This window comes from Protomyctophum bolini (assembly GCF_963924005.1).
Source record: "Protomyctophum bolini genome assembly, chromosome: 22".
NCBI lineage: Eukaryota > Metazoa > Chordata > Actinopteri > Myctophiformes > Myctophidae > Protomyctophum > Protomyctophum bolini.
In genome coordinates, this window is record NC_137883.1 from 15,967,733 (window position 1) to 15,982,208 (window position 14,476).

The 14,476-nt window shown below is 41.9% G+C and overlaps 1 protein-coding gene across 1 annotated transcript; it reads left to right on the forward strand.

Annotated features, from left to right (window-relative positions):
- Positions 1-301: 301 nt before the first annotated feature.
- On the forward strand, positions 302-12,523 carry kcmf1 (potassium channel modulatory factor 1). Its single transcript, XM_080755429.1, has 7 exons — positions 302-486; positions 4,020-4,187; positions 6,193-6,332; positions 7,436-7,537; positions 8,121-8,298; positions 8,578-8,872; positions 10,026-12,523. The coding sequence occupies exons 1-7, from the start codon at positions 471-473 to the stop codon at positions 10,288-10,290; spliced, it is 1,164 nt and encodes a 387-aa protein (XP_080611555.1). The 5' UTR covers positions 302-470; the 3' UTR covers positions 10,291-12,523.
- Positions 12,524-14,476: the final 1,953 nt, after the last annotated feature.

The following is a 14,476-nucleotide window of genomic DNA, read 5'->3' on the forward strand; positions in this document are numbered from 1 at the left end:
TCCTGACTCCTAATCCATCATTTATACATTATGGATAATTAGTAGACCGTTATTCGTCTGTAGCACTGACATTATGGGCCATATGAGCAGGGCCTGGCTGTAAACAAGTTCTTGAGCTTAGTCCAGTTACCCTGGGTAAACATAGTACCTATCCTTTCCTTTGGGCCCTGCCTGTGCCTAGGATGAGATTGAGGACCACTGGGTTGTTCCAAACAGTCAGGAACCTACCACTTTTAGGGGAAAGTACGCCCCCTGGTGTACTGACTCCTCAGTACGTACACTGTCACTACAGTCAGCCGGGGAGGGGAGCAGCACTGCCCAGCAGACAAACTGTAACCTGTGCGGATCCATCTTGCTAGGAAGAGAAGATAGAGCAACACGCCTTTCTGTGTTATTTATCAACATCTACGTCAATCCCCTGATCCGTGTTGGGGAGCCCGAGGAGGGGGTCTGTGTCATTGTCCTGTAGGATGTCCCGACATGAGGGTGAGTGACACAAATACAAGTGTCCAAGGCGTCCTGCCCCTGGTTAGCATGATGCTACACACACCTAGCATGCTAACTGCCATGTTTTTGTAAATGGGGCTCATGCTGCTGGCTGGCTGGGTCACCATGCATTTTAAAACGAGAATTTATTACTCGACCCGTTTTGAATGCAGACGACACTTGAATTAATCTATATTGTGCCTCCTGCGAATGTTAAAGAGCCAAGCAGGAGCCCCTGCGCGTTTAACTTGAGCTCTTGTCTCGTAATGACAATGCAAGCTAACAGTTTTAGCATGTTAGCCGGGGGGCGGTGGTGGGGGGGCATATCACTCGCTAACTACAGCAGCCTGCTAACGTTTAATGTCGCCAGGAGACGTCTTTTCACGTAAAAGCCTCGTGTATTTCTGCGTCACATGATCCTTTATGCTCGATACAAATGACGTCATGTTAAACTTTCCCACCCCAGTTGAAAATACGTCATTTTTTTGGGTCGTACGACACTTGCCCGACCCCTTGTGCTCATTCCTTTGCCTGTATGTACTACAATATCCTGAGAGATGTCATCATCCCATATGCTTATGGTGTAGTGTTTATAATGGCGACACAGCCCTGCTCATTTACTATAATGCGCTGTCATCAAAACGATACCAGGTCCCCCAGGCCACAGTCAATATTCACTAACTAACCTACCTGCTGACCAGTACTAACCTACTGACTGACCAGTACTAACCTACTGCTGACCAGTACTAACCTACTGCTGACCATTACTAACCTACTGACTGACCAGTACTAACCTACTGCTGACCAGTACTAACCTACAGCCTGACCAGTACTAACCTACTGCTGACCATTACTAACCTACTGACTGACCAGTACTAACCTACTGACTGACCAGTACTAATTACTGACTGACCAGTACTAACCTACTGGATGACCAGTACTAACCTACTGCTGACCAGTGCTACTAACGTACTGCTGTGCTGACCAGTACTAACTTACTGCTAAACAGTAGTAAGTACGACTGGAAACCTACTGCTACTAGTAATAAATAACCTTCTGCTAAATCGATGTCATAAACATAACCAATAGGCTGACCAGTAGTAACTCCACTAGTAAGTAACCTACTGCTAACCAATTAGTATGTATAACCAGTACAGAACAGCCTCTCTTTCTCTGTGGGTACCCAGACATTCTGGCTACATTCCTGGTTAACCTATTATAATATCAAGTCAGGAGGTGCTACACAGTAAAATCCTGAGTGTGTTAATTTAACTTTACCCTTGTACACTCTCAGAGTTACACGTCATGGATAAATGAACACTGAGGAGTTTAGTTGTGTATTGTGTTCATTTTAGTCTCTCTCCGACTTACTGCCTACACTCCTGGGAGTTGCTATGGTGCTCATTTATGCAAACACAAGTTACCTTTACAGGCCAGGAGACAGTCAGTTGCCATAAGCAAAACCAAAGGCAAGAGCAAATATGAATTATATTACTCTCTGCTCTGGGTCCAACGCTCAGCTTATTGGTATAGTTTCATTAATTATGCCAACTAAGTCAGTTAATGTTCCGCTGGGCCATGGTGACTTAGTCTACCTTGTGTATAGTATACACTATACAAGTTAGTAATGTACACTTTACTCATACGTATGTATGTAAAGAAAATAAACGGCAGGGTATTGATACTTAATTATATATTTCAAAGACTGGGCATTTACATGTGTATAATATGTAGTATGTACTACTACTAGCTAATTTAACTCATGAAGCAGTTGCATCTGAATTCAAGGTATTTATGAACCACCAGACTAGTTGTATTTTCTGGATTCGTGTTGCCACACATAACCTTCCCTCAGGACCAAAGTCGCTGGAGCTGGACAAAAAAATGAACATTTACGAATAAAGGAAGTATGCAGACAGGCAGCTGCTGCTACGAATATATGGTAATGTGCAAAGTTGCAAACTACTGTAGTTTGCACATTAAAAAGTATTCGGAGCAGCAGCTGGCCATGTCAAGATGCAACCTAAAACTTGATAGTGCCCCTTGGTGTAGGCCTTATTTTACTCTTGTTCCATTAGTAAGGTCCAGAAATATATGTTCATGTGTCCATTCTCTGTACTGTACATGGCATATTCCACAGAGTTGGGTACTTCATGATGAGCACTATTCCTGACTGTTCAGTTGCCTTTTATTTGTCAGGATTCAGGAATAAAGTTCAGGCTGTCGGTCAAGTTACCAAAAACACCAGATATTCTGCCTGCTTTCATTAAACTTTTGTGCAAGTGCAATACAAAACTAAATGCTAGATTCTTGACAGTAAAATACAGATCAGCAAGTCTAAGAAACTAAACATGAGTTTAATTGCACTGTACTTGGTGCACTCTTCCCTCTACACCAAATCTCAAATCTCAAAAATAGCTTGCAGTCGCTACAACAACACAACGTTAGCTTCTAGATCTGATATTTTTGGGTGAACGTTACCCCCAGAAGGGAGATGCTGTGGTTCAAGTGTTTAAACTATTTTCCGTAGTGAAACAACATGGCAACAAACTGCATCATATATTCTTTCATCAAATTGAAAGTGCTCGCCATGGGGATGTGGGGGGGGGGGGGGGGGAATATATGTCAATTGTTTTGAAAATATTTCTTTGTACTGTAAAGAAAATCAATAAATATATGTTAAAAAAAATAAAAAATGAAAGTGCTCAGTCTATGGCTTACCACAGGACCCCCAAATTGAAATTTGGCTGTGGACCGCCATTTGAAAATATTTTGTGCCAAGCACAGAATATTTGTCAAGTTTCTTTCATTGTCTGAAAATAGCACATCTAATAACACATCACAACGTGTTGTGAGCTTGTAGATCGACTATTTTCAAATCTACCTAACAATTGAGCTTAAACAGATCCTCGTTTTCCTGGGGCAGAGTTTTAAGATTTAACTACTTAAAACCTGGCGTCCCTATTTTGGTCAGGAGGTTAGTACTGGTCAAAAACAGTCCTATAGGTTCATTAGGTTGAGACAAGGGGTGCAACAGTTTATTGAAATAATCAATTTAGGCGATTATAAAAAATAATGGCTGATCTACGCATTGTGAGATTGTAGATCGGCCATTTTATGTATTGTTGCGCAGCATCATTGTACGACAATAGGGTCAGAGCCATAGAGTATAGACAGAGTTACGCAAACTCTGTTCACTTCATGGGGCCGGTCCAATGGCGGCTCTTCTACATAGACTTCTATTGGTTTGTCCCTAATTGAAGGCTCCACATAGGGACAACCGGAAGTTTACGAAATGCATTGGAGTCTATGGGCTCCATGTACATGAACCACGTGACCAGGCTGTTTTCTACCCCCTCACTATCGCAACTCTTCTATTAGATGGCTCTGAATAGGGCTAAAGTGGTCAAACTAGTATTGATTTTCACGTTGATTGAATCGAAAAATAATCTCTTCATAATTCACATTCTCAACCTATGGGTCTCATGACTACAAAGATCATAATAATGACAATGTCCTTTCTTTTTGGGCAGGTGTGAGCTGCGATGCTTGTTTAAAAGGGAACTTCAGAGGGAGACGGTTCAAGTGTTTAATTTGCTACGACTACGACCTGTGTGCGTCGTGCTACGAGAGTGGAGCCACAACGACACGGCACACGACAGAACACGCCATGCAGTGTATATTAACCCGGGTAGACTATGGTAAGAAGAACTTGGAGCTACTGAGCTACTGGCTTTGCGGGGCACACAAATGTCTGACCAACACGTGTATAATGTGAAATTCATATGTTTAGTATCCAGCACTTCAGTAAACACAAAGACATAAATGGGACACAAATGTAATCCAATCAGGAGAGAAACCCCATTCATTCCTTTTTACTTTCAAATTCACCTGTATCCTGTATTAGGCCGCTCTCCTGAATTGACTAAACTGGTATCCTGACCTTAAAATGTATTTTGAGTTTTCTAAAGAGCTGGAGAGATGGTGGGATCTCTGTTACTGAACAAACACTCTGTAGCAATGATTACTTTCAGGATATAGAGCTATCAACACTTGTTTTAACCAAAGACATCACTTACAGCACCCTTTCTTACATTCACCTGTCATTTCAAGTCTAACCAGTCCCTGATTAGACGGCTAATAAATGGTGCATTTATATAGCTCCTTTATCCAAGGCACTTTACACTTGGTGTATAAGGACACCAAGTAAATGCAGTTAACAGTAGTAGTAGTACCAGGGTTATTGAGAACCAGTATTGGGAACCAATTCTAGCTAAAATGTCTATTTTGTGATGAGAATCATCCCTTGTGATTCATCTAATTAATCCTGAGATCAATTGCTGTCATCGTTTTCATTATTAAACGTGTTAGGCCCCCTTCCTCTGGGGCTACAAGATACGCTCTGTCTCCATTCCAATTTTCCTGCACCGGTTAAGACAAACGGAGATGTCTAGCTCATTACATTTGACTTACGGTACTTGAACAATGTATATATTGCTGCTGTGGGTTTACTTTACTCATACAAAAAGAACATGTTCCAATGGTAATGTAGTTATTATTTAGTCACAAGCTAACATGAGCTTGTGATTCGGGTACAGGCTTTAGTTCCGACATATTATTGATCCGAAACCTCAATCCCTAACCTAACCATAACCGCAAGCACGGGAGCAGCGCATGTCGGACCATCGCATTTTCGCATCGCGTGTACCTGTGCTTCGGACCTGTGTGTCGGAAAAGCGTGAGCACCCCTGTGACTGCATTGGTTAAATATGTATAAAAAGCCTTACCCAATTAACAATGTCTTTAAACCTGGCAACCTGACAGCTCCTGGTATAAATTGAATGAAGGTGGTTGTCCCTTTTTCTTTTGTGTGTCGCTTTTATGTGCCGCTATTTTGGGTTTTGCATTTGCTCGATATGCACTCATTTTGCCACATGATAATGCAGTTGGTTATGCAGGGGTTTGTAGCGTAGTAGGGTATTTTGACTGGTAATGAATTAATTAACTTTTTATTTTCACCACATGATTATAGATATAGAATAAAAGGAAATCCCACAAGGTTGCACTGTTGTGTCACGCTGCCTCTGGTACAATGAGGTATTTATCATTGTATCAGTTCTATGTTGTTTTCACCTGCTGAAGGACCACGCAGAGAAAGTAGTAGGTAAATAATTAAGAGAGACTGACTGCGTAAAAATAAATAAAATAACCATGTTGGTACTCGTGGCTTCCGTGGTCAATATAGCAGCTTCAGTTAATTATTATAACAGATAGACATGCTCTGCTGTGGCGGACGTCGCCAGGTGTAGTTAGACTAAAGGTAAAAACAGACTTGAGTTTTATTAAATGTTGTCGAGTCCTGATGCTGCTTGAAACTAATGACATTAAGAACCAGCGTTTCTAGAGCCATGTGGCTCAGGAGTCTATCTCCTGTTTCCTTAGCATGAGGTAGCTTGATGTACAAGTACACCCCTTGGACATGACACTAGAATGGCGGCACAGGCACTTACCCCCACTCCTTCCCTTGGTGCCGAGTGCCAAGCAAGGAGGCATTGGGTACCACTTTTTATAGTCTTTGGTATGAGTCGACTCAGCTGGGTTTTGAATTTGAACCCTGACCTCCCAGTCTTATGGTGTACACTCTAACCACAAGGCCACTGAGCTGGTTTTGATCTAACAACATACTTATTTGTATTCCTTTCCTAGACTTGTATTATGGCGGCGACACTTTCTCAGTAGAGCAACCGCAGTCATTTACTTGTCCCTATTGTGGCAAGATGGGCTACACAGAAACATCCCTACAGGAGCATGTCACTTCAGAACATGCAGAAACTTCCACGGAGGTGGTGAGTATATAATGAACGCTCTCTCTAAATGAGGCCTGGCCACCTTCTTATTCATCATGAAGTGCCTTTTTATCCTTTAAATTGAAATATTGCTGCACCTTTAAACACTTACAATTTCCTTATTCATTAAATTAAAAATATTATGCTGCATCCATGTCGGAAATTGGAAAATGGTGAATTGATTAAAAAGTCCAAAAAAGCATGTTGACCAGGAGAACAGCTTGTTCAGTTGGCTCTGTTGGAGCCAGTCAGAGCTGGACCAGCTCCAGCGTGTTCACTGTTCAGAAGACTGCAGCAAGGCGTTTAGCTAAAAGACAGGTCTAGATTTTCCCTGTTTTAGCATCTCTTCATTGTCTGCCTGTTCATTTTACAATTTACTTTATTGATTAGTCTTTTAAGTGTTTGCACGGCTTGCCCCCGAGTTGTATTTCTGATCTCTTGACACCATATGAGCCAGAAAACCTCCTGACTGCTGCTGTTTGTACATTAATAAAGACTTTCAATCTGGCCTCAAACATTACAAAAATGTAGCAGCTCACAACACATGATGCGACACATTGTGAGCTTGTAGATTGGTTATTTTCGCTATCTGTCATACAATTACATATATAAGACTTTAAGTAGTTAACCGTTCCACTATCACCTGGTGGACGCAAGTGCCAGCGCTCAACTGCCGACCCGGATCTACTTGGTTTTAGTGTGATGCATGTCCGGTTTGGGCGTCCATTTTAGATGCAAAAATATTAGCATCAATTCTAGCGAGCTAAAATGAGGCCGTCCTTGTTCTAGAAAACGCCAATATTCCAATCGGGATCACCGGATAATCTGAAGACCGGACATTGGCGTTTTGTCAAAACCATGGAGAGCTCCGTAGATTTAGAGTTATTCCGCTTTTTAGTCAGCCTGTATACAAGAAGTGAACGGCATTACGCATGCCGCAAACTGGTCTAGGATCGCTGAAGAAGGAAAGACCAAGTTTGTTTTATATTTGTTTTGGCCTGATGCCTTGAACCACACTTGGATTTTCAGTTTTCTTGTTGGCATTAACAATGTGTGTAAAGTATTGTGATGGATAATGCAGGTTTGCCCCTCACTCTCTCCAGATCTGTCCAATATGTGCTGCATTGCCAGGAGGAGACCCCAACCATGTGACGGATGACTTTACAGCTCATCTCACACTTGAACACAGAGCACCTAGAGATTTAATATCCTTCTGTGTGTGTGTGTGTGTGTGTGTGTGTGTGTGTGTGTGTGTGTGTGTGTGTGTGCGCGCGCAACTCGTGTGTGTATGGTCTATATAATTGCACTAGGCTGTTGTTGAGGAGCATACTCCAAACGAAGTTGAACTAATTGTTTTTAATAGCTTTCGGTAGGTCAATAAGAACAAACAAATCATAAACTCGCAATCAAATCAATCAAACAAACTCGCTAAAAAAAAACCAATTGACCAGCTTTATTCAGTGGCTCAGGCCTTAGGAGGTAGAGCGGCCGCTTGGGAACCCAAAGGTTCCCAATTTGATCCTTGAGCAAGACACTGAACTCCTAATTGCTCCCGATGTGCAGGTTGGAGCCTTGCATGGTTTCCTCTGCCATCGGTGTTATGAGCGTGAACGGGCGAATGTAATGCACAATCTCTGTAAAGCGCCTTGGAAAAAGGCATTGTATATAAAAATGCACCATTTACCATGTATTTATTTACCATTTACTGTACATATTACATTTGTTTCTTCTTTCTTGCGTCATGTCACTGATGCCACAGTATCGCGGTGAGCCTTAACTCTGTTTCACGATGAGTCGAGCAGTGTCCGACATGTACGTAGAATGTTCCACCCTGGCAGAGGTTTGGGTGGTCCCAGAGCACGTAGGACCAATATGCACTTTACTAGTGGCTCTACAGGGGGACTGTCCTCGTCACAGAGCTCCACATACACCCCTAGTAACAGAGAAGCCATGGACCCCATTGCAGGTGAGGAACAGATGTACAGTATGTGATGCTAGGCTCCGCTCAAAATGTGGATTTATATCAACACTGTCGGGCAGACATCTTGTATCAACATATCTTTTTGTTTTTCCATAGGTTAAAAGTAAAAAAACAAACAAAGTGTGAGAACTATTACTGATTAGGGCATTTGTAGAATGGACCTCAGGTCTTAATGGGTCTTAAAGTGTTGTGAAATATGCTTGTTGAACAGTGAATACATTGTGAAGCAATGACCATGTTCTCCCCGTGTCTCCTCCACCGCAGAGCTCTTGTCTCAGCTGTCAGGCGTGCGCCGTGCGGCGGGCGGGCAGATCAACTCATCTGGGCCTTCGGCGTCGCAATTACAGCAGCTCCAGATGCAGCTGCAGCTGGAGCGCCAGCAGGCCCAGGCGGCGCGGCAGCAGCTGGAAACGGGCCGCCACGCCACGCGCCGTGGCAACAACCCAGGAAACATCGGCACCGCCATCCCCCCGCCCAACGCGGCAGCGACCAACGCGGCCTCTGCGGTTGAAAGCAACCCCTCATCTTCTCCCCACAGCTCCCAGTTCCTCTTAGCACGGTCAGTGTAGACCAGTGGTTCTCAGCCTTTTGAATGAATGAACGCCCATTTGATAGCATTTTAATCTCTGGGACAGGAAGTCAAGTGAGCTGTCAGTATTGGATATAAAGTAGCACAAATAAATGCATGGGATGTTATTTCTCGCTCAGTGAGCACTGTATCCGGAGAAGGGACACAACTGAGAAAGTAAAAGAATTGGCACATTTGGCTTCAAATCTGAGACCAATGTATAGAGGCCATTATTGGAGAATTTGGAAACGGACCCGGACACGGTTTCAGTACCGGCACCTTGCAGCCAGTACCTCCATGGTCCACGGGTCCTGTTCAGCCACCCCACGTTTGGACTCTGATGTGGTCCTGGTCCTGTACAACCATGAGAGAATGGCCCAAACACTTTCCCCAACACTTAATGTTTAGTGTAAAGCACTTTGAGGTTCTTACTTGCCTTGCCTCTGTGTCTGCTAAATGCCTAAATTGTAAAATTGCCTCAACAACCTCCACAGTCTTGGAAATACACAAAGAAAATTAATAATAATTTAGTTAAAGATATGGGTGAAACTTGTTTGATTTTCTTTTTATGCAGGAAGTTATGCATCTTTCTTGAGGTTAAATTTGCGAACCAGCAGTTAATTGCTCTCAAGTCTGGTGTACAGAAGTACAACATAATGTTAGGTTAAATATATTAAATCCTATAAATTCTAAAATATGTGAACATCTTTCCTCCCGTCTTCCTGCCTCTACCTTGCACCTTTTCTTTTCACTGTTTTGTTTTCTTGCCTTTTATATCAGTGGTTCCCAAAGAGGGGTCCGGGGACCCCCAGGGGTCATTGAGGGAGTTACAGGGGATCCCCAGCTAAATGATAGTTGGGAACCAAATGGACCCTTATGGGTCTGTATCAATTAACATTGATTTTACAATATAAATTGGGGGTCCGAGAGATAGAAATGACATTAAATGGGGGTCCATAGACTAATGCTAATGTCAAACTGGGGGTCCTTGTAATTAAACGGGTTGAGAATCACTGCTAGAGCCTTCTCTCATGGGGGTCCTTGACATGAAAAAGTTTGGGAACCGCTGTTTTATATTGTCTCATAATTGTGCTCGTTGCTCGATAACCGTCTGGAACTCAAATGGCCTTGCTGCTCTCTCCAGGTTGAACGAGCCCAAGCTGTCGGAGGCGGAGCGGCAGCTACTGGAAGGGGAGCGCGCCGACCGGAGCCTGTTCGTACAGGAGCTGCTGCTGTCCACGCTGATGCACGAGGAGAGCTCGTCGTCGGACGAGGACGAGCGGCGGGACTTTGCCGATTTCGGCGCGATGGGCTGCGTGGATATCATGCCTTTGGACGTGGCGCTGGAGAACCTCCAGCTGCGGGAGCGCAGCTCCACGGGGAAGGAGCCTCCGACGCCTCCTCTTTGATGTCGTCCGAGCTTCAACCAGACTGTGTCCTCTCTGCTGCAACTGCCAATGACGGGCAAAAGAAAAGAAGCAGCCTTTTTGTTTTGTTTTGTTTTTGTTTTATTTCTCCTTTTTCTCAGAGGTCTTTTTTGGTGATTGTAATTTCAGGTCTATCATCTTTTTGTTTTGTTTAGTTTTTATTGTGAACAAAAGTGAACAAATGAAATGGAGAGCAACGGGGGGGATAAAGTGCAAGTAATGGGGGGGGGGGGGGGGGTGCATACCAGATGGATTACGACATGGAAGCCGCATCCCATACGAGTGCATTAGATGCATGTGGATCCAGCAAAAATAGAACAGCGTATTTCTGCTGGATCCGCTTGCATCTAATGCACTTGTATGACATGTGACGTGTGCTTCAGCTTTTGTACCGGAGCCGTTCTGTGTCATAATCCATCTGGTGTCCATTGGCCTTAAGTGTGCAGTGGCAACCAGGAGAGAGAGAGAGAGAGCAAGCAAAGAGATATAAATATATATGAAGATGATAATCAATTCCACATAACCTTTTTTGTTTGATTTTTTTTTTTTTTTTTTGCTTTATCAGGTAAGCATTACAGGTAACTGTGGCAGACTGTTGCTTCCTGTGAAATGCAAAAGGCTCTCCTTATAAATACTCCACATTCAAACCTGAAGAGGGCGCTAGTCTCCTCTGAAGAAGCTGCTGTGTGTATTTATGACTATTAATAAATAAAAAGTGCTTGGATGGTTTACCATAACTACTGCATGCGGTTATTTGCAGCGTGCATGACACTTTTGAAAAATATCCCAAAGCTTTCTTCAACTTTCTTTTTCCTTTTTATTATTAATTTGAGACATACGGTAATAATTAAGTCTGGTAAATTGAGTATTATGAAATCTGAGATTTTTTAGTCTATTCCTTTGTTTGCGTGTGTGTCTCTTTCCAGTCGTCAGAGAGGAGCTATTGGATTGTGCGGTAGTGTAACAAAACGCTGCAATGTGTGTATGTCTCTCGGTTCCATATCTGTGACATCGCTGCCAACGGCAGCAGTGAAAACAAGAGCTGGCCTGTTAGTTGTTCCTGGATGTTGATGAAATGCAGAAACACCCAATATAGTTTCAAATTTGTTTGCACAAGTACAGAAGATCTAGTATCTTCATTTCTCCATGTTACCCTTCTGTCACCCATGTTCAGCTTATGGCTGATTTATAGGCCTACGTTGGTGGTCACACCAAAAATATCGGATCTGAAGAGTCGCACTGTGATCTCATAGATCTGATATTTTTCACTGGTATGTGAATCAAGCCTCAGTTTCCAGCATATTTCTTTAGACAACTTGTTATAATTTGCGTGTAGACGAAGGGGAGCTTGAGACTTCACATTGCAGATTTTTCTTTCCCTTATTTCTTTTTAAAGAAAAGACTGGTTTCGATAGCACTTTCTATTTATTCATTTATATTTTTTAATTCTATCGAGCCTTGATTATGAATCATGCCACCTCCATGCCTATACTCTTACCCTCTTATGTAAAATACAATGAGATGTATATTGAATTAACGTTAACTTTCATAATGGGCAGACTTTGTTTTTTTTATGTAAATTTAGAATACTACAATAAAAACCGCACAGCTTTTGATGAAACCAACAGACCATCAAATCTTGCACTGTGTTTACTTTTGAGTGCTCAAGTCTACATACTTTTATTTATCTTTTGTCTTGGTTTAGGCATGGCAAATTGGATGGTCCAAAAATTAGTGTTTATGTAGGTTAATGGGGCTTGAAAACACTTAAACTTATTGAGTAAATTAACTCATCACTATGCCCAGTGCTGACTTCTGTCATAATCACACGTCCTTGTGTCCTTGTGTACAAACAGGCTGACCTACTGTATGTATATCCTACAAATGGACAACATTTATGATGGAGCTTCAAACCACAAATCTTGCAATACACAGAGGTAGGCTACCATACTCTACATAGCAATTTAATTTGATCTTGAAGGTCTGACCTGTGTGTATGTAAGGCATGAGTCATACTTAGTTGAGTATGGGTGTCGTGCAACAAAAATAGACCATGTACAAGAAAGTATGGTGAGCTTTCCTTGTTGCTCGTAAATTTGTTGTGAACAAATTGTCTTTGGGATACTTTTATGGATAGATACATTATACAGAAATTGACATTTCGAATGATGTAAATGGATATTTTGAATTCAAACATACTGTATACGCAGGCATTATTGTAAGACATACCACCTTTATTAAATGCACAGTATTACAAGGAACATTTCCATTAACTTCGGATAAGCTACTCACATGATGCACAAAGCATAGAATTGGTTGATAGAACTGACTGATATTAAAGCAGAAGGATTACATCTGCCAGGGAGGAGAGAGCGCATACACACACACACACACACACACACACACACACACACACACACGTTTATATACAGATATGTGTGCAGACAATACACACCATCGCAGACACATTTGCTCTCTCACACAAACTACACACACTCTTTGTGTTTGCACGGACTTGTAATCTGCACAGGGATGTTATCCATGATTACCATATATTTACAAAATAATCCCCCGCCCCCCAGCCAAAAAAAGAAAAATTACATTCGAAAACAGTCCCATCCCTTCTTCATTACATTCAAAATAATGTACTATTCATGATGTGAAATCACAGTTATTCACCAGAAGGAGGAAAATAGGCTACAGTCTGTCAGAGGTGATCGGTATTGATTGGAACGTGACCATTAAATAAGTATACTTAGTAAACTGGACATGAGTTGCCTCTATACTTTGTGCTCTCATTTCCCTTCTACAAAAAATGTCTGTGCTAAAAATAGACCCCCCCCCCCCCCCCAGAATAGGGATGCTCGAATGGTCACATGAACCCTGTTTAAAAAATATTTCCACTATTTTTTAAGATTTCTAGAAATCTTTGACAGTTTTCACCCATGTAAAGTGGTTAACCTCAACGCCACCAGCCACGTCTGCTGGCACACCTGCAAGATAGCAGATATCCTCACATGAATTCAATGCAGTCTCAACAGTGGGGTCCAAGGACCATAAGGAGGTTTTATATGGACCCTGACAGATCTGCAACTCTTAAGAGTGTGTAAACGTTTCCATTTGTATGCTCTCATGGGGGTGGGAGAGGGGGGGGCCTTGAAATTAAACGTTTGAGAACCAGTACACTGTCCTAAACAGATTTAATCTTACACAACCTCTATGAAACTTCCCCATCACAGTGGAGAGGAGAATGGAAATTAGATTTTTCTTTTTAAGTAGAGAAAACAAATTTCAAAGAAAGTCCTCTGCAGATCAAAACGTTAAGGAAAAAAAAAAAAAAAGGATTGTATTCTCACAATTATTATGAACGAGCACAAATAAATTATACAGTTTAGCACAAATACATTTGTATTTACATATATGTATGCATTTGCCAGTGGCCCATAACACATTTTCTTTAATAGATGTCACACAGCTTTGACATACCTGTTTAAAACAGAATATACTATTGAACATAGCCTACTTTTCATATAGACAAATAGAACTGTACAGAGTGGAAAGCGGTTTATAAACAGCAGATGTGACTATTGTACAAAACTGGTCAATGCTGTAACCAAAGAATAACAATGACAGACATTTTTACGGTGCAAATTGTGCAAGTCAGATTTGTCCAATGGAGAATGATAATTATTATTATTTTCATACATTTTTGACTCACACTGGCCTGGGTCATTTCTGAGCACTTAGATTCTGAGAACTTGTGGGTTCTGATTCAAACTTAACATGATCTTTGTAACAGCAATGAACATTGCTGATCTATTAACCTCTATGTAAAGATATGGCTACAGTCTTTTAGGGTTTCCACCGAGGTGAAATACATCAGTATGTATCCGTCTTATACTGTAGGTACTAAACAACACGTCGCTCAATCTTTCGCGGTTAGTAAAAGTAGAAGTCATCACTTCCCAGATCACAGCTGGTCATAGAGAAGAATACATCCCTACAACATCTGGAGGGCAATCAGACTTTACATACTTATTACTGATCCGTATTATGCTCCGTCATACGACATTGAAATCAAATGGCAACACTGACGTCACCACATACAAAATGGACATACTGTACTGTATGGACAATATGGGAATATTGGAAACGTCAACATCTTTAA

What these genes read in the sequence shown, in the direction of transcription:
- kcmf1 (XM_080755429.1), top strand. An exon ending in AGCCATGGACCCCATTGCAG is followed by an intron (nt 8,299 to 8,577) that starts GTGAGGAACAGA and finishes CCTCCACCGCAG; the next exon opens with AGCTCTTGTCTCAGCTGTCA. An exon ending in TCCCAGTTCCTCTTAGCACG is followed by an intron (nt 8,873 to 10,025) that starts GTCAGTGTAGAC and finishes TGCTCTCTCCAG; the next exon opens with GTTGAACGAGCCCAAGCTGT.